Source organism: Martes martes, assembly GCF_963455335.1.
Source record: "Martes martes genome assembly, chromosome: 7".
Lineage (NCBI taxonomy): Eukaryota > Metazoa > Chordata > Mammalia > Carnivora > Mustelidae > Martes > Martes martes.
The window spans coordinates 96941956-96961977 of record NC_137894.1 but is presented as its reverse complement, the minus strand read 5'-3'; the positions used below and the strand labels follow the sequence as shown (position 1 = coordinate 96961977).

Genomic DNA, 20022 nt, shown 5'->3' with positions numbered 1-20022 from the left:
TTTAGAGGTTAAGCAGGTAAATGTATTGGAGTAGGGGTGGGGCTGAATAAAAGAATGAGATATTTAAAATAATACTATCAGATAGAATTGTAAAACTGCAATCATACCAGTCCCATGCCAGCCAAACAAGAGGATGGCAGCATTTACCAGTCACACACAGCTTCTGGGCATTAGTTGTTCTGGGAACCAGGCTACCAGCCTCTTAGGGAAAACTGATTGGGAGAACTGATATACTCATATACATAATAAGGCAACAGAAAATGATGCTGTTTCCAAGGATTCACCAAAATCTAGTCAATAATTGGCATGTGAAATTCTGTTCTTAAGAATTAGTAAAGGCCAACACACATTCAACATTTGTTCCAAAAAATCAAGTAAGTATGATTGTAGGTCATTCATCTGTAGAGTTTGAGCATGTCTTAAGTGGTGAGACAAGAACAAAAAGCCCACAAAATAGCAACAACATAATGACAACAAAAAACTCAAGCTACTAATTTTTCTATTACTTGAAGAGAAAATTGGAGTTAACCACATAAAATCTCCATTCAGTATTTCTTATCCTGAAGATAGAGTTTGCAGCAAATCAAATCAACACTCTGCAAACATTGTAAATAGCTAGAACAACTCTGAGTCCTCACTGAGTGTGCATGACATATGATACACTACTGGGAAAATCTCAGTGGAGTTCATTTAAAACAATCATTTGGTGATATGAAATTTGACTCAGAATCAGATATGAGTCAGAATCAGGTATGGTGAGGGATGAATAAAACTGAAAAACTCATTGTAGCAGCTAGAAGAACCCAGCAAAATTAACTCCCCAACAGAGGAGAATGATTTCCTGAGTACAAGAGATTTTCTTATTTAGCTAGTCTTATTTCTTTTATTTGTTAGACATATTATTCAACATCAGATTTAGGCACTGAATTTTTGCCAAGAAATGATAATGAATATTATCCATCAAAATTAACAGTAAAAAAATTCAGTCCCAAATAAAATTTATTGAACAACCTATCCTCGATTATTTTAAATTGTATGATCTTGACTGTTTCATAATCCTGTCCCAGGGTCTAATGGCTATTGATTGCCCATACACTGGAATTGTGGACTATCGGCAGGTGGCTTTGTCATTTGCCCAGGATTTCCAAGAAGCAGGTGGTGTTGTCATGACCAGTTTTGAAGTAAAAGATATTGAAATGGCTAAAGAAAGTCCTTCAGGAAGTAAAGATGGTAAGCTATCCTTGTCCTTTCTTTTGCATACTTGTATTGATTTCTTTCTTTTTTTTTAAGATTCTATTTATTTATTTGACAGAGCACAAGCAGAGGGTGCTGGAGGCAGAGGGAGAGGGAGAAGCAGGCTTCCTGCAGAGCAAGGAGACCAATGCGGGGCTTGATCTCAGGACACTGGGATCATGACCTGAGCCCAAGGCAGATGCTCAACTGACCGAGCCACCCAGGCGCCCCACTTGTGTTGACTTCTAAACCAACTGTTTTTGTCTGGGATGGTATTGGTGGGAGGGCCACCAGGAGCTAGGCTAAAGTAAGGTGCAGAGCTGGATGCAGGTGCAGAAGGGATGAATGTGAGATTGGATATGGGAGAACTGGGGCTTTTGGTGAGTCTTGTGCTGATAGAACTTGGCACTGATTGGACACTACTGACTGGCGCTAAAACCTGAACTGCCAACTGTTAATGGAAAACTAGCCTCCACACCTCTGCTAATTTTGTAGATAATAGTCAGAATCCCTTGGGAATGCTTATTAAAAATGCAGGTTTCAGGGAGCCTGGCTGGCTTAGTCAGAAGAACATAGGACTCTTGATCTCGGGGGTGTGGGTTCAAGCCCCACATGGGGTGTAGAGATTACTTAAAAATAAAATCCTTTTTAAAAAATTCAGATTTTAACATCACCCAGTCTTACTGAATCAGACCATCTGGAAACAGGGTATGACAGCCATTTTGAACTCTCCCCCGCCCCCACCATTGTAGACTACTTAGAGTTTGTTTTGTTTTGCTTCGTTTTGTGAGTAATTTTTTTTAAACCAAATGAATTGGTTTGTAACCTTAAATTTTTTTTGACATTTTTGCTATTGGGAAATTTGAAGGAGAAAAAGTATAGTGCTCAGTTGCTCAGTTCTTCCTTAACTGTTTTTTTTTTTTTTAAGATTTTATTTATTTGACAGATGGAGATCACAAGTAGGCAGAGAAGGAGGCAGAGAGAGAGAGGGAAGCAGGCTCCCTGCTGAGCAGAGAGCCCGATGCAGGGCTCGATCCCAGGAGTCTGGGATCATGACCTGAACCGAAGGCAGAGGCTTTAACCCACTGAGCCACCCAGGTGCCCCCCTTAACTGGTTTTTAAGGAGATTTGGGCTGTTTGAATCATTCTCCTAGTGTCCTTCTAAATATGATATGATAAGCAAGATTGTTAAATAATTAAGATTGGCATAGGTAGATAACATAAAATCAAAATTATGATCCAAGCAGATCATAGTCTTTACCTGATGTTTATATGCTTTTTAAGACTTTGAGATCCCATGTACCTCATTGGGAACTAATTTTATAAATAGTTTATTATCAGAACTTTTTGTATTGTGATAACTCTTGCTTCTCTCTGGATCCTAGAATCTGCAAACACTCAGCTTACGACACTTACACAAAAAGCACTCATTAGCCCATTGCAAAAATACATACTAATTGATGATCAGTGTTGCACAGTGGCAGTATTGTAGCCAATGAGGTTTATCTGAGGTGTAATTATTGCTAGTTGATTAATGATGATCTATCTATTTTACATCTTGGTTTGTAGGATTATAGTTCAGAGAAGAGCTGGGACTGCCTATGTTGAATCTGAGGTGGGGAGTGGTCTATAAACATAGATTAAATGAATTAAAACAAGTTTAAAAATAGGCCAGAGTTTTATATATTATCAAATATGAAATAGTGTAATCTTACTACTTCATAAAAAGCTTTAGAATGAAAAGTGGGAGGCACTCATGGTTACAAAAGAAGAAAATGATTTAAATTTGTTACTAGTATAATATTTCAAAAATGTAGGTCTTCTTTTACTAAAAATAAATCTTTCACCAATTTTTTTTTTCAGGGATGAAATATCCAATTGTTATAAGGAATCCAAAGGTAAAGATTCTTAAACAACACTACTTACATCTACTTTATCTACTTTCATCCTTTCTCCACACTTAAAAAGTTGAATTAATCACAGTGCTGTCTTCTATGTCCTTGGATGAATTTTGTCGAATGTAGAAGTTATTCTGAGATAAATTCTTTTTTTTTTTTTAAGATTTTATTTATTTATTTGACAGAGAGAGAGACAGGGAGAGAGGGAAAACAAGCAGAGGGAATGGGAGAGGGAGAAGCAGGCTTCCCGCTGAGGAGGGAGTGCGATGTGGGACTCGATCCCAGGTCCCAGGACCCGGGTATCATGACTTGAGCCAAAGGCGGACACTTAACAACTGAGCCACTCAGGCGCCCCTGAGATAAATTTTTTGAGAGCAGTTTAAAAGCTTGCTTTTTAAGAAGGGTTTCAACTTGGAATTGTCTTCACAAAGTGATTATGCCAGCAAAGAATAGGATTATAAGCACTTGGAGTATTTAAGGCAAAACTGATAAATATTTTATTGCTCCATCTACTTACCTGCATTAACTTATTCACTCTCTACCAGTTAGAGGACTTTGGTGGAGGGAAGATTGCTCAGAGGGAAATGAACTGCTTTCCTTTATCTGCATGTAGTCTAAAACAAGAGCTATTGAATGGCATAAAAGCATTGCATTTGCTATATATTCTCCGAGTGATCAGAGTTCAGTCATGTGAGTAGAGTCATTAATGAGGGTTGTAGGTCTTATGCAATTGTGAAGGGATCCGGGGAAGCATAGGTTCAGAAGGGGAGTTGGTAGATTAGAGGATTCTCTAGCCAGTCTTTGAAGCCAAGTGTATCCAACTACTAAAGTGGGATTGCACATGGGAAGCTCATGAAGCGTCCTGGGGAGCTCTTGCCTCTCACCCAAGTAGTGGGAGAGGGCAGCATGTAGTCAGTAGTATCAATAGTTGGGAAGCAGAGTTAGATGTGGGGCTATAATTCACTTAGCAGTGGGTTTTTGTCACCACATTGGACTGGAATGACCTTCAGAGAATAATGGCTGGGGCTTTACTTCTGCCTGCCAAATCATATGCAATTCCTGTTCTGGTCAGCTTTAAGTTGGAACCATTACAAGGAAGGGGATTCTATCAGTTATTGTTCCCAGCTTAACCAGATTGACACCCACAGTCCATCCCTTTTCAACTTGGCATTCATTTACACCCCTTATGACCACATTTAACTGCCAAATACAGTCAGTAGTAAAATTATGATTCCACCTACAAGATGCACCTATCTTTTATAGAACTGAAAACATGCTAACTCCAAAAAAGATACGAAGTCTACTCAATCCATCTTTGGGTAATGTTCATTTCTTTTTAGCTGAGTCACATTCCCTCTTGGAGATCCTTTAACTTTAATACTGAGATGTAAGGTTACCCACTACTTAAATATATTAGATCAGTAACTCTCAACTGGAGGTGATTTTGCCACCCAGGAGATATTCAGCAATGTCTGGAGACATTTTTGGTTGTCACAATTGATGGAGGGGGTCAACGCTACTGTCATTTAGTGGGTAGAGGCCAGGGATGCTGGATGTGAGGGATAGGCCCCCACAACAAAGAGATATCTGGCCCCAAATGACACTGAGATTGAGAAGCCCGCCCCATGTTAGATAATGGAGAAATGGTAGTCTTCTTGTTTACCGTAAAACACAGACTGGGTGGCTTAGAGAGCAGAAATTTTTTTTCTCACAGTTCTGGAGGCTAGAAGTCTAAGATCAAGGTGCCATCATGTTTGGTTTCTGGTGAGATCTCTCTTGTTGGCTTGTAGATGATTGCCTTCTTGCTGTGTCCTCACATGGCCTCCTCTCTGTGTGTGCGCATTTGCAGAGAGAGCAGTCTCTAGTATTTTACTCTTAAAAGCTCACCAATCCTATCAGACAGATTAGATGACCTCATATAATCTTAACAACCCCCAAGACTCTGTCTCCAAATACAGTCACCTTAGGGGCAGGGACTTCAACATATGCACTTATGGGAGGTGGACACAATTCAATCCGTAACAGTGAGGATAAAGAAAGAATTGCATAATATATAGTCAAATATATTTATTTCAAAGTCGGGAAGAAATACTCATAACCACTACATTCTTCATTTCTCTCACTGATCACATGTTACAGCAGATATTAATAATTTTCTCCTTCCACGACATATTCCATAGGTCCTTTGCCCTTGGCAAGCTGTTAACTCATGACTTTCATTCCTGATCACTCAGGAATGATAACTCAAACTTTCACTTCTGAAGTGTCTGTGCCATTAGTAGCCCTGCCTATTTTGGGTTATGGTGGTTTCCATTAACTTTTATATCTGTCAATGCTAAGAGATATCCCCAGGAGATACATATTCAGGACATAGTTCTCTTTATCATCCCTAAGCTCTCTGTATGGTAGCAACTCTAATTCTCCTTGAGACTCATTTCCAGTTTCCCCATTCAGTACAGTAATCCTCTCTGCCTGTTGATTCACTGGCACAAAGAACCCAAAGCAGTCAGGTATGGCAGTATCAATTTACAGGTTAATGGAACCATTTTTTATTCTCTAATGGAAGCATTTCTCCCTTGGGAATCAAGACTTCTAAACACCAGAGCACAAAATTTTGGGGACAGAAAGCAAAAATTTCACTAGTGGATTATTGTAATAGTAAGGAGCTATTCCCATTTCTCCCATTTCTACCTCTTGATTTCCAAACCTGTGAATCCTGGCTCTTGGTGAAGCAACACCATATATTAATCATATAGAGTATCCTGGAAGACATTGCCCGAGCCCTGCAAGGTGTTGCCAGCCAGCTAGTTCTGTTTTGAATCTTCAAAAACCCATTCTACTTTCTGTCACCTAGCAGGTTAAGGACGATGGAGAAAATGGTCAGATCAGAAAGAACTTACTGTTATACTTCATTTGTTGTAAAATAAGCTCACTGATTAGAAGAAGTAATGCTTCTGGACAAAATACCATAATGGTGAATAAGTCATCCTGTAGGTTCACAGATGGTTTCCTCAGAAGCATTGTAGTCAGGGAAGACCGATCTATATCCAGGACTAGTGTCTATTAGTATCTATTTCAGTGAGGATTAAGTGCTGGCTTTTTTTTTTTTTTTTTTTTTTTTTTGATTGAAGTGGTCCAGGGACCATCTCAGCTCTATCGATCTCCGCTGTTGGTCGATTAAACATTCAGCAGTGTCTATAGGCAGATCAGCCTTGGGGAGTAAGTCTGTGTTGCTGACTGCATGCATCACCTCCATCCTTGTTGCTATGACTGTTTAGCTCATGAAGCCATTGAGGAAGGACGGGGGTGCCTGGGGAAAGGGGCTAGTTAGCATCCATAGAGCAGGTCATCTTGTCTACTGGTGATCAAAATCTTCATCCGCCATAGTTACTCTCAGTGAGGATTCACATGGAACTCCGGTATCTTTACTCTCTGAGCCTGTTTGGAGAGGTCCATTCGCATACCTTTTTTCCAGAGCTCCATTTCCTAAACAACCAGCCATAGGATTAGTTATTGCACATGAAGCTGTATAGATCCATACTTCTATCCAGGTTTCCTTCTAGGTGAGAGAAACAACAGATATGGTGTTCAAAGGTCTGCCCACTGGGAAGATTTCCCTGCAGCACAGTCCTTCAGGTCACTCCTGAGTGGGGCTCTGGTTTGTAGCTGTTCACTTTCAAGTGCCAGGATGTTGTGCAGAAACATTTGTAAACTAGGCCTGTATTTTTCCTTCCTTGGTCAACTGATCATAGAGAACTTCCCATAGGGCCACATGGGCAACTTGAGAAGGAGGAAGTAATTTAGCAGGACCACGGGTCATGGGAATTAGAACCACCTCCCTCTGTAACTTATGTGTGCCTGCAGGACCTGTACATCCCTGATGTTGTATATTCTGCTACCCCTTGATGACAGAGTACTGCTGTACACACCCAATTTTGTGGCTTGGTGAGTCAGACAACATACAGTTAATAATGAATTGTTCACATGGTAACTTAGTGATCTGTGGTCAAGTGTTGAGTCAAAGCCAGAAGCACTTTCTCAAAAGGAAGACAGTTATCTGCAGAGGATGGTACAACTTTCTTCCAAAATCCTAAAGTTCTGTGTTGTGATTTGCCTATAGGGACCTACCAAAGTCTCCATAAAACATCGCTGTCTGCCACAGACACCCTGATTACCATCAGATCTGCTGGGTCATGTGGCCCAAGTGACTGACAGAGCATCCAGGATCTCCATTCAAAGAAGGATTAAAAGTGTGTTTCTGCTCCTGCCCTCATTGAAGGGCCATTTTCACTAGAGTATGGCATCATGTGATGAAATATATGCAGGGGGCTCTGGGATACCAGTGAATATGTATTTCACCCACAGTTACTATAGCTGTTGCCTTTTATTTTGGCATTTACCTTTAGTATAGTTAAATATAATTATTTTTTAATTTATATATATTTTTTAAAGATTTTATTTACTTGAGAGAGAGAGAGAGATCATGAGCAGGAGGAAGTGGAGGCAAGGGGAGAAGCAGACTTCCTGCTGACCAGGGAGCCCGTGTGGGACTTGATCCCAGGACCCTGAGATCATGACCTGAGCAGAAGGCAGGCACTTAACCAACTGAGTCACCCAGGCACCCAAACATTTTTTGTATAATTAAAAATTTGAGTCAACTTACTAAGTTGAATGTCTATGCTTCTGTGAGAGGTTAAAAGAGGTTAAATTAAGAATAAATTTTAGGGGGCACCTGAGTGGCTCAGTGGGTTAAGCCTCTGCCTTCGGCTCAGGTCATGATCTCAGGGTCCTGGGATCGAGCCCTGCATCAGGATCTCTGCTCAGAAAGGGAGCCTCCTTCCCCCTCCCCCTCTGCCTGCCTCTCTGCCTACTTGTGATCTCTCTCTCTCTGTCAAATAAATAAATATTTTTTTAAAAAAAGGAATAAATTTTGGGGGGATGCCTTGGTGGCTCAGTCGGTTAAGTGTCCGACTCTTGATTTTAGCTCAGGTCATGATCTCAGGGTTGTGAGATCAAGCCCTGCATAGGCTCTGTGCTGGCCATGGAGCCTACTTAAGATTCTCCCTCTTCCCTTTCCCTCTGCCCCTCCACCTCCTGGATTTCTTAAATAAATAAATAAATCTTGGGGGGGAGGATTTGCTAACTAAAGATTTATATTTTATATATGGGAGAAAAGTCTTTCACTTCTGAAATAGATGTAGAGATGCATAGTTTATCTTTTTAAAGAAACTTTTGTTTGAACTAATGTATCCATTCAGTGTTTACCTAAATTTTGATTTGGGATGTGAAATTAAAGTATTACTGATTTTAATTCTTATTTCATTTTAGCATAAAATTATTTCAGGGACCTATGAAAGTTTTTAGTCATTTCTTTCTTTGGAACTGTTCCCTGATTTTTTTTTTTTAAGATTTTATTTATTAAAAAAAGAAAGATTTTATTTATTTTTTTATTTGAGAGAGAGACAGTGAGAGAGAGCATGAGAGGGGAGGTCAGAGAGAGAAGCAGACTCCCCATGGAGCAGGGAGCCTGATGCAGGACTTGATCCCAGGACTCTGGGATCATGCCCTGAGCTGAAGGCAGTCACTTAACCAACTGAGCCACCCAGGTGCCCTTTTCCCTGATTTTTAAAAGAGAACTTGTAGGTTGTTGCATGCTGGTACCATTCTACAAATTCTCTTATCTTTGCATTTATCATAAGTCTTATTTACATTTTATATTCCAAGAACAAAAGAACTGCTGACCTTTCAAGTAGGAACTAGTAGATTTATATCACATAAAAGTATTTCTTGTACTTCCGGTATACCTCTAGATGAACAGGAAAGATATTAACCTATTTAGAAGAAAGCATTTTTTTGTTTCTGTTAATATATCGCTTTTGACTTCAAGGGTCTTAAAACTGTCATGGTTTAGCCTAGCTAATTTGAATTCACTATGAAAAAGTTTCATCTGACTTTTTCAGAAGTGTGAGTTGTAGAACTTGAAAAGAGGCTTACCTTTGTAGCTAGCTAGGCAAAATATGATGTAGAGATAGAATAAGTCTGAATCAGTAAGAGCTGGAAGGAAAAACTGTCAAGACAGGTAACTCTGAGGCTCTAGAAATAGGTTTTCTGAGAAAGAAGTCTAGGGACAAGAAATTACCTAGAGCAAGGAGGTGCTAATTGTTTACTCTATAAGAATTAAAGAGGTAGGAATTAAAATGTGGTAGGGAATTGGGGTTAAATGAAATCATTTAAGAAATAGGGTGACAAATTGGCTAATGCTGGCAGGGTAGAGCAAAAAATATGCAGATGATCACAAAATAAAATTTTATGGGAAATTATAGCAGCCTAAGATGAGTAATCTCCTTAACTATAGTGTGTGTTCTCAGTAAATGTGAATTGAAAGGATGAGATTTCAAAACTAGCCTCAGTTTACAAAGTATATATTGATCAGGAAGGAGAAATTCGTTGGTGGGTTGGAATTGAGCAAGATTATTGAGCGTGAAGCAATCTGAGAGTAAGAGGGTAGTTACTCATAGATAAGATGAGAAATCTGAAATACAGACAAGGCCATATTGGTGGGAGCCATCCATTTAAATGAAGTTTGCTTCTTTTTACAACAAATAGTTAAGTTTCATGGTAGGTCTTAGTAAAATAGGGGTGTGTGTTTGTCTAACTTAAGTATCCTCACAAGCTCAATGATTTTACCTCTAAATAAAAAATTCAAGGTGATATCTTCTTATGTGCTAGTACCATAAGTTTCTAGCTGCTGTCTAAATGCTGAAGAACTTATTTTGCTGATACTTGTACTTAATTCCCTCTTTTAAAAGAAATAAAAAGAAAAAAGTCCATTTTTATACCCTATCTTTCCTATCATCTCTTGCGCCGCCCCCCCCCCCCTTGACATATTCTCCTCTCTACTTCCTACTCTTTATTTTCTTTTGCACTAGGGAGAGGAAGTTCACTGTCAGTATGTTGTGACATGTGCAGGACTTTACTCGGACCGTATTTCAGAGTTGAGTGGCTGTAATCCTGATCCTCAAATTGTACCATTCCGGGGAGATTACCTGCTCTTGAAGCCAGAAAAATGCTATCTTGTAAAAGGAAATATTTATCCGGTAGGTAATGATGCTTCTGCCTCCTCACCCTTCCCCAGATGGTTGTGGGCAAAAAGGGAATGAAACAAAAACTTTTACTTGGGTCAGAAGTTAAGGGTTGTCTTGAAGTGCTTTTTGGAAAAGCATTTCACCTGTTTCTCTTGTCATTAAATCCCTAAATCTTTATTCTGAAATCATGGTTATAAAATTGTAATTAAGTGCCTACAAGTGCATGTCTAGAAAGCAGAGTGTACTATGGGAGGAACTGTCAAGAAAGAACCCAATTCTTCCCCCTCTCTGGTGGAAGGAGCACTCATAAGAGAACTTTCCCTTACAGCATGCCCAGATACCCAGCTGACTTTCTCAATTCAGTATTGATAGGCGCAGAAAAGGGGATGTGGCCACTCTGTAGTTTCATGGTATAGCCAGAGCCATTTACGTGAAGAATTCATTCTTCTCTCTGAAACTACTAAGTTGAACCAGATGAAATTGCTGCTATTGAGCTATTTAATGTTTTTTTGATGGTGCCAAAACATACATTTCAACTGCTTCAATCTAATGCATTTCCACTTTCTAAAAGCCTATACTATAAATGAGTGTTTTTTTACTGGTAGCTCTGATTTTACTTGCCAGCCACATAGATTGTGGCTGAGGGGCTAGGGAGCAGGGAATAACCTGAACTAGGACAGTTCTCTCTCTTTTTTTTTAATCCAGAAAGAGGAACGCATGGGACAGTGTGTATTGATGTCAATAGCATCACTGTTTCCTGTGTGGCATTTCTAGGCAGAAGCATGTAAATATAGGAAGGAATATCTGAGTAACAGATCAAAAGTAATGCAACTAAAATACATCAGAAGAAAGTGTTTTATATTATCAGTGGAGTGCTTGCATGTATAATAGAATGTAATATGAAATGATAACTCTTTGACATATTAAATCCATAGGTCCCAGATAGCCGGTTTCCTTTCCTAGGTGTTCACTTCACACCTAGGATGGACGGCAGTATTTGGCTAGGGCCCAATGCGGTTCTTGCCTTTAAACGAGAAGGCTATAAACCCTTTGACTTCAGTGCCAGAGATGTTATGGATGTAATTATCAAGAGGTAACTATTTACATGACAAAAAAAGATTTTATATGCTTATATTTTTAATGTGGGAAATTTTATCTTTCTTGATACTCCATTGTGTAAATCCTCATATTTGTGATTGGTATATTGATTTTTTTATTAATCCAGATTAAGAGCTTTGTGGAATAAACATAAGGTTTTAACTACTTCATGAAAATTCTGGGGCACCTGGGTGGCTCAAATGGTTAAGCATCTGCCTTCAGATCAGATCATGATCCCATGATCCCATGATCTCAGGGACCTGGGATTGAGCCTTGTCAGGTTCCCTGCTCAGGGATGAGCCTGCTTCTTCCTTTCCCTCTGCCATTCCCTCCGCTTGTGCTCTCTGGCTCTCGATCTGTCTGTCAAATAAATAAGATCTTTAAAAAAAGAAAAACATAAAGAAAAAAGAAAATACTCATGAGCCAGGGTAGTGTCTTGGTCAGAAAGAACAAGACCAAGAGACAAACACGTATCTGACAATCCAAATCTTGTTTGGCTAATCTTCTAGTTGAGTTTGAAAAAAAAAGTTTCTTTCAAAATCAGTACGTGGCTTACTTTGATAAGATCATTTCAAGTCAGTCACCATTATTTTGAAAACCACTGGAGAAATTGCTGATAACAAAGTTGTTTCCTTTCGTGGAAAACTAACAATAAATTGTGTTGACCTAGATGGCAGATTCTTTATTATTGTAAGAAATAACTCAGTGAGTTATTTTGTTTGGTTCTTTTAAGAGTGTTGTGCTCTAGAGGTTTTCACATCAAAATCATTAGAAAGCTTGTTAAGCTATACTTGAGTTTCACCCTTCGCTGATTCTGAAACAGAGATTTTAGGATGGGGCTTCCTAGCATGTGTGCTTTTGAAAACACATATATGTACTCACAGGCTCCGTAGAGTCTTGCTTGAGGACCTGGAGTATCTTACCTCTGGCTGACTAAAGAAAAGTAGGTACTCCATTTGCTTTATGACTCTGACTTAAAGATCTATTAATGCCTTTTAGGTGTGATTTTGAAAGCATGTAACATTTGCATTAGAAAACCTTGATGTTGGCAGATTTTATAGGATTCCAGTTTGAAACCATTCCTAGGAATTTAAGTTTGGAAGGTATTCCTTTGATGAAGTTTCCTTATATTGACCAAAAGTTGATTTACTTTTAATACATGGGTTTTTTTTTCTGATTTTGCCTATATTTTTGTGATGCCATCTCCCCAAATCTCATAGTTGTAAAGATGTTTCATAGTAATAAAGAATTCCTTTCTCTCATAAAATTTTTCTTTCAGTGGCTTGATTAAATTGGTGTTCCAGAATTTTTCCTATGGGGTCAATGAAATGTATAAAGCCTGTTTTCTCAGTGCAACAGTGAAGCACCTTCAAAAGTTTATCCCTGAAATTACTACCAGTGATATACTGAGGTAAGGAAAAGCTGTGAGGATTGCAAATGTGGTCATGACCTAGGTGACCTTGGGAGGTGGTTCTGACGTGGTGATTCATAAGCATACTTGCAGAGTCCGTGTGCCCACTGAATCTTCGTGTGCCCTCTTTTCCAGCAAGCTGTTGGGTTGTTGCAGTGCAGGCATCTGGCTGTGCTGCATCCTGGCCCTTAGTGCCTAAGCTATGTGCGTATACAGTTTTCTGACCAGCTTACAGCATTATACTGAACTGTCCACCGCAGCTGTATTGTGATGCCACCCTCACCTTCATGTCTAGCTGTCAGTCATGATAAAAACATCTTGCCTGAAATTTTTTAATCTCCCTGGCTACTCACTCTTGTCATTACAAAGCCTTTAGGTTTTAATTCTATATAAGATCACTGATCACCATGTTAACTAGGTAAGAAACACAGAAAACATTACATTTTGATTGCTTTTTACAACCTTTTAGACATACTTCTATACGTGACGTCTTCCTTTCTCCCTCTTTTGTTCTTTCTTGGATCCTGCTCCACTCAGGAATTGTAGTTGCAGGCCAGAAGTGGGAAGTAGTGTGGTAACAGCCAGTCTGAGTCCTAGTGCTGCAGGGGTGTGTGGCCAAGGAAGCATAACTCAAGAAGGAAGGATAACTTTTTTTCTCAAGGATAAAAGCCTTTCTGGACTTAAGCTATACATTGTCCTAAATATCACCCAAGCGTATTTTCTTTTTCTCTTTGGTGATGTTTTAGGGTGTTCACCATTTTCCCTGACCAAGCTATTGTTAGGCCTAATCAGCAATGTACTTTGAAGTACTCTCCGTCCGTGAATCCATCCCTCCATGAATCTCTAGGGCACTGTCTGTCTTCTCAGTAACAGCTGCTGAACTTGCCTGGAAAGAGAGCAGTAATCGTGTCAGCTGTCTCCCCTAGGGGAGTTGAGTGTCATGGTCTAAATCTGACTCTTAAGGTATCATCCTCAGACCAGCCTCTCTGAATCCTTAGAAGAACTATTAAAACCCAGCTAATGTTTTTACTCTTATCTCTCTCACTCCTTCTACTCACCTCCTGAAATTGAAGGGATAAAAATATCTAGGCTTTCTTTTCTTTCACTCACCTATAAATAAAGGCTTGTGTGTTTTCAGTGGTCTGCTTTAGCAGTCTTCTTCTGTTTTATATCTGAAAATAGAGTGGTCAAATCTGGTATCTTTTACTGCTATTAATATTCCTTTAAAAACACAATAGGTGGGGGTATCTGGGTGGTTCAGTTGGTTAAACATCTGCCTTCAGCTCACGTCACGATCACAGGGTCCTGGGATTGAGTCCTGTATTGTGCTTCCTGCTCAGCAGTGAGTCTGCTTCTCCATCTGCCCCTCCTCCCACTCATTTTCTTAATCTCTCTCTCTGTCTCTCAAATAAATAAATAAAATTAAAAAACAAAAACAAAAAGGCCCACAATAGGTGGACGTAGTGAATTCTGTATATGAACAGTTGCAGTGAATTCACTACCCATATTCTATTACCACCCTTTCATAGACGCCTGGGGAAAACTCTTTAGACCAGTGGATTTTATGTTGTAGAATTGGGTTTTGGTGAGTATTCCTGTATCTGAATGTAAGAATGTGAATTTCATTTTCCAGATTCATTAGCATGTAGTAGAAAAGGGCAAACAGCTCTGTAGACAGGTACATTTAGGGACAAATTCAACCTAATCAGAGGATTTCTCTTTGGAGACAGAGAAGCTGGACACATTCAGTGATTCCATACACTTTTTCTCTTGATTCCTGTAGCTATTAAAAGAAGGAAATTATCAGTAGCAAATAGGAATTTATAGAAAATGTGTTTGATATCATTTATATCAGTTTGAACAAACCATATATAGTTTATGGATTATATATATTGTGTGAAAATAGTAACAAGCATGGAAGTAATAAGCATCTAATTCGAGAGAGTGGTTACCTCTGGGAAGAGAAGGGGATGGGATCAGAGTTCCATAGGTGGCTTCTGTCATAACTATGAGCTTTATTTCTTAAGCTGTTTGGTAAAAAAGAAAAAGGGAAAGAAAGAAAAAAATAGGTGTTTATTATGTTATTCTCTGTACCTTCTTATAAGCCTGCAATATTAAATAATAATAATAAAATAAGATCAGTTGACTTTCCCACATTTTGAAGCTCAAGTCCTGCCTGTCTTGCAGCTCAATGTAGTAAAACCATAAGTGCTCTATCATTAATTTTGAGGCAGAAGCATATTAAGCAGTTTTAGATAGTCAAAAGAACTGAAGCTACACTTTCAGTAGGATATTTAGGTTAAGAGAGTATCCTTAAATTGCCACTGAAGGGCATCCAGCTTGACTTCCTACTGCTTAGCCAGAACTTTTGGGGCAATAATTTACTGATGAACATTGGATTAGGATGTAAAGTTATAATCTGATATAATATACCTAGTACAAATACATGTACTAGGTATATAAATTTCTACTTTTTAAAAAAAATTTTATTTGAGAGCGAGACAGAGAGAGAGAGCACAAGCAGGGGGTGGAGGCAGAGGGAGAGGGAGAAGCAGGCTCCCTGCCAAGCAGGGAGCCTGACACGGGGCTCGATCCCAGCACCCTGAGCCAAAGACAGACACTTAACCGAATGAGTCACCCAGGCTCCCCTAGGTATATAAATTTCTCATTGTTAAGTGATAATTTCTCAGGTTCTTAATTTTAGCTCTGAAGTCCTTTCATTTTTTCTGTGATTAATTTTGACATGGTAATGTAACAGTTTTTATCTGTTAGTACTTTAAGAGTGGAAAAGATGAAGACACATATGCCAGGATCCCCTCTTTTTCCTACATTTCATTTTTTTTTAAAAATATTTTTATTTATTTATTTGACAGAGAGCGAGATCACAAGTAGGCAGAGAAGCAGGCAGAGAGAGAGGAGGAAGCAGGCTCCCTGCTGAGCAGAGAGCCCAACTCGGGGCTCGATTCCTGGACCCTGGGATCATGACCTGAGCCGAAGGCAGAGGCTTTAACCCACTGAGCCACCCAGGTGCCCCATCCCACATTTCATTTTTAAAAAATGAATTATTTGGGGGAATTTTAGAGTAAATTTTCAGGCAAGATGTTTTATTGGTGAGTGATAGTTAAAGACTGTATATGTCATTGTGAAAGGCAAAAGTGAAAGCCAAACATTCTTACAATTAAGGTGATCTAGATCAAGGCTTCCCAATCTTGGCACTATTGAAATTGGTCCAAATAATTGTTTGTTGTGGGAGACTGTCCAGTTCATTATGGAGTGTTTAGCAGTGTCTCTGGACTTTACCTACTAAATGCCAGCACTAGTTACAACCAAAAATGTCTCCCGACATTGCCAAACGTCCTCTAGGGGGCAAAATCTCCCTTGGTTGAGAACAACTAGTCTAGAGAATTTGGCAACCCTCACACTGCAAAATACTCAAGAGTCCGGAGAAAATATTAAAATCCCTTGAAATACATGTGGTTGTGAATGCCAGAAAAATCAGGTTAAATAGCATAAAATAATATGGCAGAAATCAAACCATCAGTGATTACAATAAATGAAAGTATACTTAGTAGTTAAGACAGAAATTGTCATGTTGGATTAAATAATTTCATCTATGTGCTAGGCAGATTGCTTATTAGAAGAAAGATTAGTAGGGACACCTGGGTTGCTCAGCTGATTGAGTGTCCAGCTCTTGGTTTCGGATCTGGTCATGATCTCAGGAAGTCTTTTTTTTAAAAAAAGATTTATTTGCCAGAGAGAGAGAGAGTACAAGCAGGAGGAGCAGCAGGCAGAGGGAGAAGCAGGCTCCCCACTGAGCAAGGACCCAGATGAGGGTTAATCCCCGGACCCTAGGATCATGACATGAGCCAAAGGCAGATATTTAACCAACTGAGCCACCCAAGTGTCCCAATAAATAAAATCTTAGAAAGGAAAAAAAAAGAAGAAGAAAGATGAGTACTAGTCATTTTAGATAAAATACACTTTAAGGCAAAAATGATTAGCGATAAAGAAGGTCACTATAAACTTGTTGCATATAATAACAGAGATATGAAATAGAACAAAAGTGGACATAACGGCAATCAGAAATCAACCAATCCACAGTTGTGGTGATTTTAAGACCCATCTGTTGATAGAAGATAGATCAAGCAGGTAAAACAGTAGAAGATTTGAATAACACAATTAAAATACTTGATTGAATATGTATAGGACTCCACAACTCCCATTACAGAATGCTTGTGTTATTCAAGCCCTCAGAAAATATATACAAAGGCTCAGAAAGTTCTAATCCCCAAGTCAAGTTCTCAACAAAATTCAAAAACTGGGCATAGAAAAACCGTGTTCTCCTGTCAGTCCATTTAGGGTGAGGATTAGTAACAAAAATATCCCTCCTTCATGTTTGGAAATTAAGGTGGAGTAGTTTACTTTCCCCATACAATATGCTCATGTGAACTTCTATTTTTAGATTAACAGTAGATCCCATGGTGAGTTTTATAAAATACTTAATTGTCCTGTTTGGAACTGGTCAAAGATGTCAATTGTAGCCTTTCATAGCTCTTTTCCAGCTCACAGGATAATGCCTGCCACAGAATAGTAAAGCAATAAAGACAGCACTCTTCAGATGAAGGAATGCCTTTTGTTTCTAGACATATTTAAGGGTTTAGAGTTTACATTCCCTTTAAATTTAGCTGCAAATATAGCAAAATACATGGCTATAGATAGCACTAAACTGCTCAATGTAGCTGAATTCACAAATATTAAATACACTAGCTTGTTCTTTCAGCTATTAAAATAAAATTTTAAAGGACTAGAAGTTAAAGAGCACCTGGGTGGCTTAATCAGTTAAGTGTCCAACTTTTGATATCAGTTAAGTGTCCAACTTTTGATATCAGCTCAGGTCTTGATCTTAGGATCATGGGTTCTGGCCCAAAATGGGGCTCCACACTGGGTATAGTGCCTGTTTAAAAAAAAAAAATTAGAAGTTGGGGCGCCTGGGTGGCTCAGTCATTAAGCGTCTGCCTTCAGCTCAGGTCCCAGGTCCTGGGATTCAGTCCCATGTCAGGCTCCCTGCTCAGCGGGAAGGCTGCTTCTCCATCTCCCACTCCCCCTGCTTGTGTTCTCTCTCTTGCTGTCTCTCTCTCTCTCTATCAAATAAATAAATAAATCTTAAAAAAAATTAGAAGTTAAAAAATAAAGTTCCTAGCCTTATTGAGTACTTAGTATGTACAAGGCACAAATCTAGACATGAGGATTAAGTAGGGGTGGTGTAAAAGATGTTGGCCCTTAGGAAATTCATGGTTTATTTTACCTGAAATTTCAAGTTATAATGCTCATGTCAAGAGGAGGTGTTCTGTTGGGGAATGCCTATATGTAATCATGCAAAGAAAAACCTTGAAGTTGCTTTAAGTGCTGAAGAGGCAACACAAAGAATTTTGTAGTTTAAACATTTCCTGTTAAATAGTTAACTTTAGTTTGAGCTCAAGAGAGATCCTTAAAAAGACAATATTGCATATTGTTTTTTACACTTTGGATTACACTTTGAACACTTGGGCTGGGGGGACACTGAGAAGATAATTGGTGTTTTAAGAGAAGTAAGTTAAGTATAGACATATTTGTAATTGCAGTTAATCAGTATTATATTTGCTTAGAAGGGGAAGTCAAGGGAAGGTACTAACTAAATCTCTGTAAGAGAGGAAAGTTTTATTTTGATCATTCAACATCGATGACTAGTCTTGCCACTGTGTGTCCCCTATGTGTTGGCTTTCTGCCAGATAAAAGGAGCAGGACAAGAAAACTCCCAGAGATGCTCTTAAGAGCAACAGCAGCATTGTTTAGGAAAAGAGGAGAGAAGTGCTGCTTTGATGAGCTGAGATAAGCTACAAGTACAGAATGTATAAAATGGAGTACATGCTGGCTGATAACACAGTGTGTCAGCTGATCTATGTCCTTACCCAAAGAAATATTAGCTTCAGTCTGGTTCTTTTTGTGTTCTAAGTGTTGTATCTGATTCTTCCTTGGAAATCCTTACACCTCAAAACCCCCTGCCCAGGTTCCCTGCAGGCTTTCATAGGGCAGATTATATATCCCTATTATAGAACCTTATACCCTTGTTGTAATTCTTATTTACCTCTCTACAAAGGAACAGTTATAGCGGTGTAACTTCAGGTAAGTTATTTAATCTGTGCTTCTTTGCTGTTAAATATAAATGGTATCAGCCTCTTATAGTTGTTGTGAGAATTAGCATTCCTAGTGCAGAGAAAGCACTTAGTAAATAATAGTTATTAGTTATTATGATCATTATCTTAATATCATTAGAGGGCAGTGCTCTTATAGTGTTCTTTCTGTCTTCCTAAGTACTTATCTTCATTGGCCCAGAATCCCAAATGTTTAATATTTTTGCCTGATTTCTTGAGTCTTTATGGTGTGCTTGAGGCAGCTGTTTTCTTTCTTTCTTTCTTTCTTTCTTTCTTTCTTTCTTTCTTTCTTTCTTTCTTTCTTAATTATTATTTTAAGTAAGCTCTATGCCCAACATGGGGCTTGAACTCACAACCTCAGGATCAAGAGTTGCCTGCTTTTCCAACTTAGCCAGCCAGGCATCCCCAAGACAGCTATTTTCAAACTCCGTTTTCTAAACAGTTCCAAGGGAGGTAATTTTTTTTTTTTTTTTTTTTTTTTAGGTTAAGCAGGATTTATTTTCGTTTGTAAGAGAACCCTCTTACAACAGCTTTATTCAATTCTCCTAAAAATGGTGGCATTCTTTTAAACTATTCTTTTAGAAGCAGCCATTATATAAGTAGAATGGTGGATTCAACCTCAAAATGTGGGCCCTGGTTAGCTTTATTATTCTGCATGTGATCATGATAAAAGATTAGGATGTTCTTCACATTTCCAAGCAAAATCCAATTTAAAAAGCTCGTTCTTACCAGACCTCTAAAAACAACCATTTGAGACTAAACCAGCAGAGCATTACATCACCCCAGTGAAGAGTAGGTTTCATTACATGCACCAACAAATGACATGGCTAGCTTCTGCATTCCACTTTTACAGAATTTATTTTATACCTCTTATACCAAACAGCATTTTAAACACTGGCATATAAACTCCCTAATAAGATAAAGCAAAGACAAAAGTGTTTATCAGAAACAAAATACACCATCACTTAATAGTCTTCAAACATTATTGCACTTCAACTTTCATAATTTTGCCAGTGCATTCATGGAACAATCTGCAGACAACTCATTTTAACAGACAAAGAACACTTTAAGGGACATGACTGTCCTGTTTATTAGGTAAGAATTTT

The 20022-nt window shown here is 38.7% G+C and overlaps 1 protein-coding gene across 3 annotated transcripts in view; it reads left to right on the top strand.

The window, feature by feature from the left end:
- The window catches only part of L2HGDH (L-2-hydroxyglutarate dehydrogenase), a 42903-nt gene that overhangs the window by 18891 nt on the left and 3990 nt on the right, over window positions 1–20022 (top strand). For all 3 annotated transcript variants that reach the window (XM_080807900.1, XM_080807902.1, XM_080807901.1), the window contains 5 exons: window positions 1068–1230; window positions 3097–3131; window positions 10061–10228; window positions 11152–11309; window positions 12594–12725. In XM_080807900.1, coding sequence (XP_080664026.1) covers window positions 1068–1230; window positions 3097–3131; window positions 10061–10228; window positions 11152–11309; window positions 12594–12725 — 656 coding nt within the window. The remainder of the gene's footprint in view (window positions 1–1067; window positions 1231–3096; window positions 3132–10060; window positions 10229–11151; window positions 11310–12593; window positions 12726–20022) is intronic.